Below are 15,900 nucleotides of genomic sequence, written 5' to 3' on the forward strand. Positions count from 1 at the left end.
TACAGTGATAGGATGAGAGGCAACAGAAAGGAGCTGCAACTGGGGCAGTCAGCTCAGTGTATGCAAGGCTGTTGTTGCTGCTGCTTTTGTTTGACAGTCAAAATTGGAACGGATTCCCAAAGGATGCGCTGGGATGTCCATCCTAGGAGACATCCAAAGCCCAACTGGACAACGTGCTGAGCATTCTAGTGTGTAATTTAAACCTGCTTTGAGCAGGAGTTGAAAGACATCCATAGTGTCCTTTCAATCTATGTTTTTCTATTATTGCATACATATAACAGACTAAATTACACAGGTTTTTTTAATAGTATACAACTGGGAATAGATATATTACAAGTAAAATGTACAAGAAATGTGTATAAATTATGTAACACAGGTGAATATTTGTATTTTCTCAAGAGGGGCTCTGAATAAGTCAACAGGAAAGCCATTTTATACAATACCCTTTAAGTAAATTTAAGGATACCTCTGAACCAAGCACTGTGGAGGCCATTAACACCAATGAACACAAAGGTAAAAAATTAGAAGAGAGTAGCCATACAATGCAATAGGGAACCCATCTATCAAGTTGGGCTATTCACTGGGCACACGGTTTTTTGAAAGAGCCAAATGTGGTTATGTATCTGTAAGATAAAATTATTTATGGAGAAGAGTTGTGAAGCCAATCTGATCATTTCTTCTTGGATTAGCAGATTTGTCATGAATAGTTTAGTCTAGAAATCTGAGGAAGGTTCTTGGAACAGCCTTCCAACAGTTTCTTGCCCACAGTATTTTTAAGTATATTAAGATGATAAATTACAAAAAAAAAAGATGTATATGATGTTATTCATTACAGTAACAGCACTCTGGATTCCATGAATGAGAGATCTTTCCAGTCCTAAGTATTAGCTAGAAAGAAATACTACAGGGCACCAGAACAGAGAGCAATCTTTTGAAAGCAAAAGTTCTCATAAGACTGAGAAGTCCTGGTGGATGAAAAATACCCAAAGTGCATGAGTGTAATAAGAAGTGGGAAGTAATCATAAATAAAGGTTTGGTGGCCTTAAGACCCTCCAAAATCTATACAGGAATAATATGGACATTACCAGAATGAATATTTTACTGAGGCTTCAGACATACTGTGGAAGATACAGGAAGGAGCCAACATAATTACTCAGAGATGACAGAAGATGACTTTCAATTACATTATCTGTAACTGAGTAAGGCACTTGATAAAGCACTGTGTGTGAAATTGTGGTAGATGAGATCAGCAAGTTTAGGACAAGAATTGTAAGAAACCAACTAAAGACACCAAGATGTGTGACTGAGCTGGCAGCAAAGCACTAACCTGCAAGTAGTACAGGAATCTGATCATATGGGCCAATCTCATTCCGTAATTTCAAAACTGTCTCAGTAACTACTCTCCAAACCAAAAACAGACCTCATTCAGCTAAAGCAATATGCTGCTAACAAAAACTTGGGATGTGTTATCAATTTAGAAAAATAATTCCAGAAAGCATGAGAAAGAGACACAAATATATTAAATGTATAAAATATGCAAAACTATATTTTAGTTTTATGTAACTATATAGTTATAGTTCTATATCATTTATATAACTATAAAACACTTCAGAAAATCACAGTAAAGTTTGCTGACGGGCTGCATGGTAGTAGATGAATTGCAATACCAAACAAATACTATAAAATGCACAATAACCAAGCAGTTTTCTATACTGCTGGGTACTAGCAGGAACATGGCTTCTGATGCAAGTGACCAAAATAGACTGTCGGTAGGTTAATGAAAGCAATTCTCACGATGGGGAGCAACAAGAACACAAATAAGATGCAAGATATAAAGAAGAGTTATATGCAAGTCCTTGGGCTTAAATAAATTAATCTCAAAATACTAAATCATAAAAACTATAACCTGCAAGTGGCATAGAATAAGGAAATAGGAAATACAGAAGAGGATAGGGCAATATAGAACTATACCATGGTAAAAGGAACAAGTAAACAATGGGAACTATTGAAGGTATTTCTACAAGCAGAAAGAACGGAAGTCATATTTACAGCATGGGGATTCTCACTGCTTCTCAGAGGATTCTTTACAGGATTTGGGAGGTGGTGGGGAGGATTAGGGGAGGAAGCAATAACCCAGCAACATCACGGTAGCCTAACAGGCTACAGCAGGTCCTGAAATCATGAGCAGAGAAATACTGTCGCAGGACTGCAGACCGTACAATTACTGCCATGTTTGTCAACAGCATATGCACTACAGGAATACCACAATCATGGTGCAAGAAATCTACTGACAAAATTGAGAAAATTCTGAGAGAAGCTCTTGAGATGATTAACAATCATCTCGAGATGATTGTAAACAGGATACCATGCTGTAAAATACAAGGCTCCAGGACGTCTGATCATTTGTCTTTGTTGATGACTATATACATAACTGCATGAGAAGAAAAAAAAAAAAGTTGACCTGTCTATTAAAGCGACAGCACAATGCAATGGAAAGAGAACTTGAACTTGTTAAGCTCAGAGGAGAAATAAGGTGCAAATGTTTAACAGTGAGTGTAGCCAACTACTGAAAAAAAATCCCTCTGCTGCAGGGAACTTTTCATCACTAGTGATGTTAAATACATGCTCTTAATTACTAGTCAACTCATACCAGAAGCACTGGCCACAGTTGCTTCCAACAACAGACCAATGTTAGTCACCAATGTTCTGAGAACAGTCATTTTAGAATTCTTAAAGCAAAACTACCTACCAAGTTGAACTTCCTGGGTTATGCTGATGCACAGTCCTCAGACATAAAGAGATGTCACAGAATCCCAGAATGCTTGAGGTTGGAAGGAAACTCTAGAGTCCAACCCCTCTGCTCAAGCAGGGTCACCTAGAGCACGGGGCACAGGGTGGCGTACATGTGGGTTTGGAAGATCTCCAGAGAAGGAGACTCCACAACCTCTCCGGGCAGCCTGTTCCAGGGCTCTGTCACCCTCACAGTAAAGCTCTTCCTCACATGGAGATGGACCCAACTGTGTTTCAACTTGTACCCATTACCCCTTGTTCTGTTGCTGGCCACCACCGAGAAGAGTTTGGCCCCATTCTCTTTACATCCTCCTCTCAGGTATTTGTACCTGTTGATGAAGACCCCCTCTCAATCTTCTCTTCACCAGGCTAAACAGGCCCAGCTCGCTTAGTCCTTCCTCCTAAGATAGATGCTCCAGGCCCTTAACCATCTTTGTCACTCTCTGCTGGGCCCTCTCTAGAACTTCCACATCCCTCTTGTACTGGAAAGCCCAGACCTTGCCCGTCATCTTCTTTTCTCCTGGCTGAACAAACCCAGCTCTTGCAGTCTCTTCTGGTACATCGTCATCTTGGTGGTATCTCTCCTGATACATCAGTCCTCAGTCATTTTGGTGGTTCTCTGCTGACCTTACTCCTGTATGTCGCTGTCTTTCTGGTCCCACATAGCTGCATGCTCAATGCAAAGTCCAGAGGCAGTGTCACAGGTGTGGCGTAGCAGGGAACAGACACTTTCTTCCACTTTATGGCAACGCTTGTGCTAATACATCCCATTTTGCCGTTGGCCTTCTTCATAGCAGGGTACCCCATGGGCATATTCTCTGCCTTGTCCAAGAGCATCTGAGGCCTTTCCTGAAAAGCTTCCTTCTAGTCAGTTTATGTCCACCTCTACCAGAGCATGGAGTTACTCCATCCCAGGAGCAGAACTGCCAGCCCATTTCTCCAAACTGTCAAGGTCCCTCTAAGTGTCTTGGCTTCCACAGACTCTGACCGTGGACTCTAGAACCTCGAAGGCCTGAGGACAGACCTCATCAGGAAAAAGAAGAGGCCAAGACTGTGCTGAGAACCTTGGCTTTTTCTGTGCCTTTTGCCCCGGATCTCCTGCCCCGCTGAGCAGCAGGCCCAGATCTTCCAACTTCTGCTGTTGATTTACGTATATAAACCTTAGTGCCCAGCACAGCCCCTGCTAGGTTCAACTCCTTTGACTGAATTTTGGCTTTCCTGGGTCCAGAATTTTCTTAGAATTTGATCCATTTCATGCAGGAAATAACAACTGGAACTGCATTTGTCATTTTCTACTTAAGCAGGACATATAAAGCATTCTCAGAAATTTGAAAAAAAAAAAAAAAACTTATTATGAGGCAGTAGCAAACTGACAGCTTCCTTAGAATTAGGCTAGTCTATTATTACTATCTTCAGAAGAAGCAACACAAGCCAGTTCCCCTTGCTCTCCAAATTGCAGCAGGTGAACATAACCTGGACATTTCAAAAACAGTGTTCAGAAGCCAGCAGTTATACACCGCAAACAACAGGGACTGAAGCCTAGCTCATCAGCAACTGTACTGAAAAACAACTTTCTTGCTTATAAACTTGAGCCTAAAGCTTGCTGACAAAAATGTTACTACACTGGAGGTCAAAGAATATCTGAGGGTTGTCATTCCTTAAAAGTTTGACTCTACGCTACCTAGTGAGTCTGTATCTCTGAGAGGCAACGTTTCAGAGAAGGATTTCTAATCCTGGCACAGAGGCCTCCCACGCAAATTTGTCCAATAACATGGCAAAAACTGAATGGTCCATCTTTCTGAATGTCATGGCCACATGTTGATACCATTCAAAATACTAAACCTTCTGCAATACTACAAGCTGCATTTAAGCAAATGTTTCACCAGTCAGATAAGGCACCAGTCAGCAACAAGCAATTCAGTCTAAATCAGATATATACATAAGCAATACATATAATTTGCTAAACTCTATAATGTTTGCATTTAAGTGCTTAATTATATGGAGAAAAAAAAAAGTTTTAGGTCACATCTGTGGATCAGGACTGTGATGTATAGGTTCTTAGGAGTTACTCTTAGAGCTCCAGTAAACACAGTTCAGTAGTTCCTGCATGTTCCCTGGCAGGAACCTCTGAGCCGAGCCAGCCTTCTGAAGCACGCACGCAGTTCAAGAGCAGGGTGCCACATAGTATACAAAAGCAACATACTCCAGAGAGTTTTGCTACACATGCTCTACAGCACAGAAGTTGGGTCACAGGATAATGTAGACTGGAAGGAACCTTTGGAGGCTCAAGTCCAACCTGCTGCTCAAAGCAGGGTCAACGATGAGGTCAGTTGCTCAGGTGTTTATCTAGCTAGCTCCTGAAAACATCCAAGGAGGGGGGGTCCCAAAGCTTCTCCAGGTTCCAACACTTAACTGTACTTCTCCTTATATCCAGTCAGCTCCTTCTGTGTTTCAATTTATGCCAATGCCTCCCATTCTCCTGCCATGCATCACTGCAAAGAGCCTGGCCTTAGCTCCTTGACAACAAGCAGGCTGTTACTAGGTCTCTTCAAAGCTTTCCTTTCTCCAGGATGAACAAGCTTGGCTCACTCAGCTTCTCCTCATAGTGCTGGTGCCACTCCAGCCCTCTGACCATCTTGAGGACCTCTGCTGAACCAGCTTCAGTCAATGTCTTCCTTGTACCTGCAGCCCCAAAACTGGACACAGTGTTGTAGATGTGAGCTAATGAAGACTGTGTGAGGAAGGATAACTGCTGTCTTCAGGCTCCTGGCTGTGCTCCACAGCCCAGAACACTCGTAGTCACCTAGGCTTCCAGGACACGCTGCTGGCTCATGCTCAGCTCGCTGTCCACCAGGGCCCCAATTCCTTTGTAGCAGAGCTGCTCCTCAGTGCATACAAGAGCTGCTCCCTGGACCATATTGACTGGTCCCTCCTGATAGGTGTCATCTGCACATTTTATGAACAAGCACTCTGTTGCCTCTTCCAGGTTATGGATAAAGGTGCTAAACAAAACAGGTACCAGGGCAGATCCCTGTGACACTCCACTTGTCACTGGACTTCAGGTAGAGCACGACCCATTAGCCACTAATGGGTCCTAAGTCCAATCATCCAACCAGCTTTTTATACAATTGCTTGTTCACCCTCTCCAAGACTATAATGTCCCAATTTGGATACAAAGATATTATGCGGACCAGCGTTGAAAACATTGCTAAAGCCACATGGGATCTGCTGCTCTCTCTTCCTGAAACTCGGTCATCTTATTATAGAAGACAATCAGGTTGGTCATGCACCATTTGTTCATCGTCCAGGGTGTGCACTCTGCTACTCTTGAACTCCACTATTTCATGGTTGCTACGGCCAAGGCTGCCACTGTTTATTAACACATCACCAATCACTTCTTTCTTGTTAGCGAAGAGCAGAACCAACTCTGGCTCACTTCTGAGTGACTCAGGAGAACAAGCTTGAGGACGGCCACCCAATGATCAAACAAGAACAGGGTAGGTATCAGGATATGGAGCAACACAGAGAAATCCCATGTGGTGGTCAGTGCACAGCAATAGGAGTTGACTGGTAGTTGGTTGACTATGTCTATATAGGAGAATGAAGAAGAAAGGATGAAAAGGACAGGAGAGCTGTGCAAAAACAGTACAGATGGGCAAGAAGTCCTCATGAGACTTTGCAGGGCAGATGACAGTAATGGTACCCAGGAAGAAACTTATAACTCAGAACTAAGAGAAAAGAGCTTGATGTCTGGTCATGTTACTTTAAGCACAGTTTGTGGCAGGAGGTCAAAACAGATGTAAAACTGCTAGCCTTGAGCTGCAAAGGTCATTTAAGTTCAGGAGATCTGGGTCTCCAGGTGTGAATGAAGATGCTAATGAACTTTTCGGAGATTGAATGAGCGTTTCAGTGAGCAGTGAAGATGCAAAGACAGGGAAACAGTGGTGGATTAGAAGAAAATGACCCAAAATAAGAAAAACAGCACAGCATGTGGCACAGAACTGGAATCAATGTTGAACAAACTCCAAGCCTTGTTAAGTTACAGTATGTAATTCTGTGCTTAGCCAAGTCTCTTTCTTTAATTAAATTGGATTTTAGACAAAAGGTATGCAATAGATCTAATTTATTTGCATTTAAGTAAAGCATTTGCCATCGTCATAAAGGGAAACAAGACTGAGAAATGCAGATTAGAAAAATAACACTGTTTTAAAGAACTGGATAAAGAGGAATTACAATAGATTGCACAGAAAAGGAGTTATTAAGCAGGAATGTAGATTGGTCTTGAAACTGATGCCATTTTCATTAATGGCTCAAGCGCAAAAAAGGGAAGTATATTAACAAAACTTAATAATGACATATTTGGGTGACATTGTCAATACAAGTACAGAGAATGCAAAGAAGCCGAGAATTGTACAGTAGAAATGAGATGAAATTTAACATTACAAAGCACGAGGTCACATGCCTCAGTGTCTATACCAACAATTTTGCCATGGGAATTCACCAGTTGCAAACAACAGAAATCAGAAATACCTAGGAATTTTAGTCAGTCACAGACTTACTATATGCCATATCAATGTGGATGTAAATTAAAAAAAAAAAAAGACACACACATTGTGCATCACTTAAGCTATTTCCAGTACAGATAAAAATGCATTAATGCTATTCAAGCACTCGTGAGACTTACGATGTCGAATACTGTGTATAGTTCTGACCTCCTGAGAGGTGAATTTAAAGAGGTTCAAAAGACATGAATTTAACCTGGGATAGGTATAATGAAGCACCGTGGAGGATTAGAAGCGCGGGGAGCCTCTCTTGGTAAACTAAAAGCACTTGATTAGTGAAAGCGACAACCACCAAGCTGTCAGATCTAAAATACCCCAGGATTAAGGAACCTAACTAGTTTTGAGGCAGTAACTGTGTGACAGGGTCTTTGTGATAGTGGGACCTGGACTAGATGTACCACAATGTTCACAATTCTATCTTCCTACATGTAATAGTTAGCTGAACTGTTCTTGTACAATTAAATCTGGGCAAAATTGCACTCTGCTCAAAAAGCTAAACTAAACCAGAGTGACCTTATACAGGTCAGCATATATACAAGCAGCACCACAGTACAGACTTGAACAGAAAGCCTGGAGGTCTACTGGTAGATTATCTGACCAATTGCCTGACTTTCTGTCAGTAAATAACACCTGGAACCCACTTCCTTTTCCATTATTCTATAAGAAAGTTTTCAAGACTAAAATTTATTTAAATATCCTCCCCATACCACTTCACGGTTTGTAGAAAACACATGCACAATCTACGAAAGCCTTTGATGCTGACTGGCTGCAAAGTGCTCTTGAAGTTGCTCTGGAAATCTCTAGATTTTGCAAGCACTCCCTACTACCAATGCGAATGTTTCACTTGACAAGACACCGATGTACAAGGCATTTTCCCATTGCATGAATGGTGACAGCAAGGAGGTTCTAATATAGATTGCAGTCTAATGGCATCCTTTAATCAGGAAGTCATATCATTAATACCACCTCTTGAGCTATGCTGAGAAACTCCAGTGAGACACAACTCCAGTTCGTGGGGCCTTATCACTGTAACAGCTACAATAACTTGGCTGGCTCTGCAACAAAGACTGAAAAGCAAGAAGACTTGGTGATGGCACAGCTCTGAAGGGTGCTAGCATCTGTACTGCACTTTGATGTAGCTGAATAAGGTGATACCTATTTGAGAATTATTATGGATTTGATAAACAGAGGTATAGGTCTTCTACTGCCGGAGAAGTTTGGTTACGCCTGGTCCATCTGAGACCTTTTATCATATGAAAGCACTGGACAAAAAAAAAGCCTTCAAATGAACATGTGTTTAAAGCTACAATCTCATTACACATGATGTATAGTTATCTCTGAAGAGAAGGCAAGATTCATAAATTTGTGCAAGACAGAACTGAAAGCATGAGAAATGTAACTTCCTTCAGTACAGGCTGCAAATGTAGCAGAAACAAGGCTTTAACACAAACAGCATGAAAGCTGCAAGCAGCTCAAAGGCGTTGGATTTAACGGCAACTTCGTCCTCTCAAGGCAGCAGCATGAGGAAACTAATGGCTCAACTGTGAGGGGCAGTGCTTTTAGAGGGTGACAGGAGCAGCAGTCTCTTCTGCACTTGATGGCCCTAGGAACCTATGGAAGGTCATAGATGAGAATTGGGAGACTTCCAGGAAGCTTGAGTTTACACCAGCAGTGGGAAGGTATCCTTGAAAAGGAAGTAGAGCTCTCCATGTCTGTCAAAGGAATCCTGAGCCCAGGAAAAAAACACAGAGGCCAGAGAAACTGGATCAGGGGTGTGATGGGGAATATGTTATGATGATTAAGGAAACCTGTCTTTTGGGATCAAACCTGTTATGGGAGAACTGTATTTAAGAGGGCACAGGAAAGGAAAGGTCTGGGGATAATAAAAGAGAAGGAGAATGGAGAGTAAATCCAATGTTTGCAGAGGAAGTGAAAGATTTAAGCACTGAGAAGGAAGCTGTTCAGATCAAGAACAGGGAGACACGAAAAACTAGACATATCTCCAGGGGACAGAAGAATTAATAACTTTCCGGACAATCCAGGCCCCTTGAACTCTGTTGTATGCTTAGATTGATTCACTTTGGTCCTACTAGGACACAACTGCAAAAATTAGTATCCGGCAGCCAGAGAGACCTAAGGAGGAATCCATCTTCTACAGGCACAGCTGAACTCTCAACCAGTTTTTGACCAGCCTCAAATATTGAACTGAAACATCTTTACAACCCAGGGGGACCCAGCATCAAGTCATGTACTTCACAGCCCAGCACCACCGTCCATCCAGCAAGTGGCAGTGCTGGCACAGCTAACCCAATGCAAGAGGACGACACAGGCCGGGCTGCACTCCACACTCCCAGCCCCCAGCCCCAGCCCCAGCTATGCTCTCTAGACTTTCACCCACTGCCTACTTACTTTTTAATTAGATTTTTAAACAAAAAGTGAAAGTATTTGCTAAAATCCCCCTAATTACACTAAAATGCTGAACTGATTGTGAAGGGAATAGGAAATGAAAGCGACTCACCCTCTGAGGGAGAATTTTGTCAGCCATCTTCCTCCTCTTGGCACTGTACATTTTTTAAAGAAAAAAACACGTTACCATGGTGACAGATCTAGGAGTAACGAGGCCACCTGCTAAATTATCCTGACATCTCCACATGCTGGTGCACAGCTGTGCATGCATCAGCAAAAGGGTTTCACCCATGCCCAGACCTAGGACCCCATCTCTCAGCAGCCTGGGGAGATGGTTAGCTAGGAACAAATCAGGGCTGTCTGTTATGCATCTTGGAAAGAAGTGTGCAAGTTCTTTGATCTCAGGATTGTCTATGGTGCAGGGCAGCAATGTATGCACGTACATGTGTATATGCCATCTATGGATACAGAAGGAGCATGTAGGAGGACAGCATGCATGGCTGAAAGTGTAAAACATACCTATGCATATCCACACTTAAGAGGTGAATGCCTGAGGACTGAATATGAACTTGTTCAAAGAGGTCAGGGTATGCATTTATTCATACTTAAAATTGAGTGCCAATGTTCATTTGTGTATGCAAACACATATATACATAAAACTCTCTATGTACATAGATTTGTTTCATTGAAACGCATTTGTGTATGTAATTTTACAAAGGTAAGGGGGTCTATACCTTTATACATGTTCATCTTTACAAATACATATGTGGAAAGATATCTCTGTGCCTGCAGTGCATATGCACGGCAGGTCAGCACACATATAAATGTATTCTTTTTGAAACATGTCTGTGCTCATATACATAAACACAAATGTATATATGCTTAAGAAATGGTACTGTCAGTAAGATCTCCAAATATCCCCCCTTTTGAAATCTTCAGATTCTAAGAAATCATTTCTGCCCATCAAACTGTCACCTAGCTTTCTCTAACAGGGCCAAGAGGGAATTCCGGCCTTACTCTCATATCTCCGCATTTTGTGAGACCTTTATCTTAATCAGGAGATGAATCACTCCATCTGTGACAGACAAACAGGAGAAACAGGCACCTGCTGCTGCCGTTGGGGCAGAAGGATGCCTTACTATTTCTACAGAGGAAGTCCCTTATCAGCCATGCTCATGTAGAAGCTGTTTGGAAACACACGTGGTTTACTCCTTTTCTACACTTGCTAGTGATAAGCCTAGCCTGAAATACCAGATTCTTTCCCCTACCCACAGAAGCCAAGCCTGAGGCACTCTCTGTGGCTGGAAGTACAAACTACATCTAGAACTCCCTCCTTAGGGACAGAAAATGCATCCAAGCAATCACACCCCATTTCTTAGGTGAACAGTGTCCCTTTTTAAAGGTACATGAATAAACGGTTCTGGAGAATTCCACAGTGTGAGCCTCTGAGACACTCCACAGCTAACAAAATCAAATCTACACTCAAACATTTCACAGAATCCACAGCAAAAAAATGCAGAAAGCAATGTCTGAGCAAGCTACATTTTCTTCAAGGGAAACAATATGCACCTGCAGCACCCCCCAAAGACTTGCAGTTAGAACAAAACAAAACGAATTTCATTTCAACCAGTTCTCCAAGAGTCTATTAAAGAAAGGAGAATTAATCTGCTTTCTGTCTCTATCAAACCCGCCAAGAAAGGCAGATTACACCTTCTTGGCCCTTTTGTGCAGTAAAACAATAGCACTTGACAAAACCCAGAACTGGAGCTGAGGTGTTGAAAAGCTTTGCCTGAAAAACTAGACTAGGTTCAATGGGAGAAAACAGGGAGGCAGAAATGAATAAGGGGAAGGATTCAACACATTGTCAGGAGGACAGGCAAGGCAGAAGAAACAGAGAAATTTGTCTGAGTATTTAGGAAGCACTAGCATAATCTGGATTCACCACAATAGAGATTACTGTTCACTTCCTAAATAAATGTAGTGAAGTTTCCCTGCTTGGGCAGGGGGGTTGGACTAGATGATCTCTACAGGTCCCTTCCAACCTTAATCATCCTGCGATTCTGTGAAGTTAAGGCAGCTGGGGAAAAAAATGCTTCCTCCTCTGATTTATGCCATTAAACTTTAGAGAGGAAGTTATTCTTATTTGATGATCCAAAAAACTGCTAAATGCCTAAAGATTACCCTAATTATCCAACAGTAGCAGTCTGTCCCTTTATATCTGCCCAGCATACTTGAAGGCTAGGCAATATTTTGTGCAGTTTCCTGAAAATCTCCTGGGAAGTGCTGTGGAATGTGCATTTCGGATAGTGCCGGGCACAGCCTCCATGACGCACATACATCTCTTGTACTCACATGCTGCACCCACACACATTCCTTCTGTATTCAGTTTTATATTAATGCTCATAGGATTGGGGTCCTTTCCAGATGCATCTCAGATATAAGCGTTCCTATGTCTGGCTTGCTGTTTCAAGGCATAGAACCTGGACAGAGCAGAGTTCCTGAAGCACTGAGCTGAGAGAGACCTGTTTTACTTACAATTAGATGGGATGACACCACCAAAGCACTGCCTGAACACTGTCTATACACATCTATAATGATTTTGCAAAAGGCAGACCACCTACATGGCAGTTTTCAACAACTGGCTCACACTTAGGAATTCAATCTGTTGAGGTCTCATCATTTGCAAAAAGAAAGTAAAGAACTGTTACTGAAGAGTAGTGCATTCAAAAGTGTACAAAGTTAGAATAGTTTTAAAAGAAAGTTATTTTAAAAAAATCTCCTAGTTCTGGGAAATTATTTCCTATTAATTTCTCTAGTCATTTTATACATAGCCCTTGAAAACTAACTTTTATGACCCTTCTGCTGGCATTATCCCATAGTAACCACAGAATAAGTATTCACATGACAAACTAAAAATCTTTATCAACTGTGTTTTGTTTACAAACCATTTTGTTAGTTAGGAAACAGAAATTATGAAGAATAGATAATTAGTATAGTATTTGTACTGCATTTGAAGAGAGGTGATCACTGGCAAGTACTTTATAGGCTGAATACAATGGCCAGATAGATAGCCTGACACACATGCATTATAACTACAAAACCAAACATTAGTAAAGGTCAGTTTGTTCAGAGACCATTGGTAAAGAGTAAAATTCATGAATTTTTTTTTCCTCCTTTAGGAAACTGACAATCTATAAACCTTTCTGTTTGCCTTGCTCGAACTAAAAAGCCTTACCTATTGATAAAGAGATCAGCTTTTCTTCCTCAAATTGTCCTCCCATGTTTCCTTTCTGGAACACTCACCTCCTGGTTCGGTTCTGAGTGGCTTGCTGCTGCTGCTGCACTTGCTGCTGCACCTGCTGCTGCTGGACCTGCTGGGGTGCAGTGCGCTTTCTCGTTGTTTCCATCACAGTCTGGGGCATCCCTGGTCGCACTGAGGGACTTCCGACATATGGGGGGCCTGGAGGACCCATGGGAGTCCCCTGATGGGGCATTCGAGCTCCTGATGGCATCCCAGGACGCTAGGGAAGAAGCAACACAGAAAAAAGTGCCAGTTTGGTCACTGCTTCCTCAGCAGAAAAGATATTTGTAACGACACTAGCTCAGGCAAGTTCTCAACTTAGGCCACCTGATAAGCACTAAGTAGCAACACTTGGCCAAAGAGCTTTGGCCTGGTATTTCCTAGCCAACAGAAAGAGGAACTCAGGGACAGAGTGGGCAGGAAGCATGAATGAAAAATACAAGGCTTGGGAAAACACTTCATGGTCAGTAACATACCCAGGACAGCTGACAGGAGAAAGTTGTACTTTAAGACTGAACAAAAAGTTCCCTCGTGGCTACATGCAGACAGAAATGGTGTGGTCCACCTGCTAACCAAAGCTGCAAGCAAGAGCACATCTCCAGCGCTCCAGCCTCGGCACCAGCGGGCTGCTTTGATCAAAAGGCACATTGCAACAAGCAGAGGTGAATCATGAAACTGTGGCAAAGCACTTTGCACTGAGGCCTCTCTTCCACTTACACTGGAGAGCAGTGTAAGTTTATAAAGTCACAGAAATCCTTCAAGCAAAGCTCATCTCTTTGATCAGGCCTCTCCCTTTAGACATTCTAAAGATCTGGCATTTATGTTGATTCCAGTGTGCTCTGCAACAGACATTAGGTATCAGACCACAAGCTTAATCCTGTGTAATACACACAATAAACTCAACTCTAAGCCCGAAAATTTTATAATTGACAAGGAAAAACACAGTAAAAAAATTCCCATCTATAAAATATAACTCGAAACAGACAGAAAAGCTTAGCTCCAATCTAAGAATTATCAACATATTTATTGCATATGCCTATATACTTATGAAAATACACACACATCCACAGACAAGCTATTTTCATTTGAACCAATACGTAAGTAAGAATATTCATACACAGAAGTCTTCTGAAAGTCCCTCTCCAAAGACTTTTCAGTAAATCATGGAGCCACTAGCATCCATTATGGACAGATAATTGGCTAAAAGACACGAAATCAGGTAAAAGCAAATGGTACTGACAATAGAAGAAAGGCATATGTGGAGTTCTGCTGGGTCCTGAGCTGTTCGACATATCCATAACCAGTCTGGAGAAAGCAAGGAAGTGAGAAAATTTGTTGATGATGCTGTTATTCAAAGTATCAAGGATGAAGGCCAGCTTCAAAGAACTGCAGAAGGACTTTATAAGATTGCCTGTGCAATTAATTGGTAGATGAAATTGAGTATCATTATGTATAAAGTGATTTACATGGGGAAAAAAGTAATGCAACTGTCATATATATATATATATATATATATATAAAGGCGACTAAGATATGGAGCAGTACCCACATAAATAAAATTAAGTACAGCAAGGCTCTTCAATCTAGGCACAAATGGTCCAAGGTAAACTACGGGGCCATTTACAAGAGCTCTGCAAAACCGCAAGTATCCTGGAGAGGGCAGATGGGGACCAACTGTTCACTGCCCCTTCCCATACATAAGCTAGGGCCAACAGAGAAAACCAGGAGGAACTAGGCTCATAGACACCAAAAGGAGGTGGTCATCACATAGTGATAGTGGATCTTAGAACCCCCTTCCAAAGGATGCTGCAGAAGCTAAGAGTCCACATGGGCTCAAGGGAAGGCTGGACAAGCAGTTGGAAGAGGTGAATGGAGTGTTCCTACATACATGGAAACCAGAGTCTGTGAAGGCACCTGGCAGAAGTACTCAATACAAATGCTGGGTCTATTTGTTGTCTGCTGCAGCCATCTGTTATGACTGCAGAAACAGCACTGTAGGCCCAGAGGCACCCTACATCTGACCCAGTAGTGCTGCTCCTGCATGATGTCTCGACTGCTACATTTCATAATGGACTACCTGTTCTGGCTGCAAACATTAAGCTTCAGCTAAGTGCTGTATCTCCAAATTAACCACCCAAATCCTCCACGGTCCCCAAAGCAAGCCCTGATGATCATCAGCTCACCCTGCTGATCGCAAGTATTGGACAGTCCTTGGGCTTGGATGCACAAAGGAAGTGGGGCAATAAAAGAAATGAAATGATCAGTAAAGAATCAATGGTGATGGCTGCCATGGATAGAGAAGGAAGGCTGAGGCAGATGAGACCAGCACAGGAAGACAAGTGGGTAGGGATAACAAGTATTGGTGTAAAAAACTTCTTACATGTAGTAATGACGGTCTTAAGTATGGCCACTGAGCAGAGCAAAGCAGGAGGCAGCAAAAAGGCAAAACACGCTTTGTGCAGGGTTGAAAACATTTTCTCCCATATATATGGAGCCATGAAAACCGCTGAGACCAAGCAGCTCTCTCCTTTCCCATCACTCACCCTCTCCCTCTAACCCAGGCAGAGTCAGCAGAAACAAATAGCCAAGAAAATACTTCACACTCAAGCTTATGTTTAAGCTCTTTCTGTTGCCTGCCAATCCACAAACTGTGGCCGTCCTCCAGCAGAGGGACAACCTGTTGTTGCCTGCCAATCATCCTGGGTTATTTGACAGCCATTCAGAAGAGACAGGATCCCGGGTACAGTCACCTCCTGTTCATCCCTCCTGGAGACTGGCCACAAGGCTCGAACTGCAGGCCCGCTTTTCTGATTCTACAAAGAACACAGCAAGGATGGCAAA

The 15,900-nt window shown here is 42.3% G+C and overlaps 1 protein-coding gene across 4 annotated transcripts in view; it reads right to left on the reverse strand.

The window, feature by feature from the left end:
• SMARCD3 (SWI/SNF related BAF chromatin remodeling complex subunit D3) overlaps window positions 1-15,900 on the reverse strand; it is an 80,740-nt gene that overhangs the window by 28,930 nt on the left and 35,910 nt on the right. For all 4 annotated transcript variants that reach the window (XM_088519960.1, XM_088519959.1, XM_010227900.2 and 1 more), the window contains 2 exons: window positions 13,062-13,279; window positions 9,871-9,913 (listed from right to left, as the gene is read on the reverse strand). In XM_088519960.1, coding sequence (XP_088376086.1) covers window positions 9,871-9,913; window positions 13,062-13,270 — 252 coding nt within the window. In that variant the 5' untranslated portion in view covers window positions 13,271-13,279. The remainder of the gene's footprint in view (window positions 1-9,870; window positions 9,914-13,061; window positions 13,280-15,900) is intronic.

This window comes from Tinamus guttatus, unplaced genomic scaffold, assembly GCF_059628265.1.
Source record: "Tinamus guttatus ecotype Peru unplaced genomic scaffold, ASM5962826v1 Tinamus_guttatus_pri_ptg000078l, whole genome shotgun sequence".
NCBI lineage: Eukaryota > Metazoa > Chordata > Aves > Tinamiformes > Tinamidae > Tinamus > Tinamus guttatus.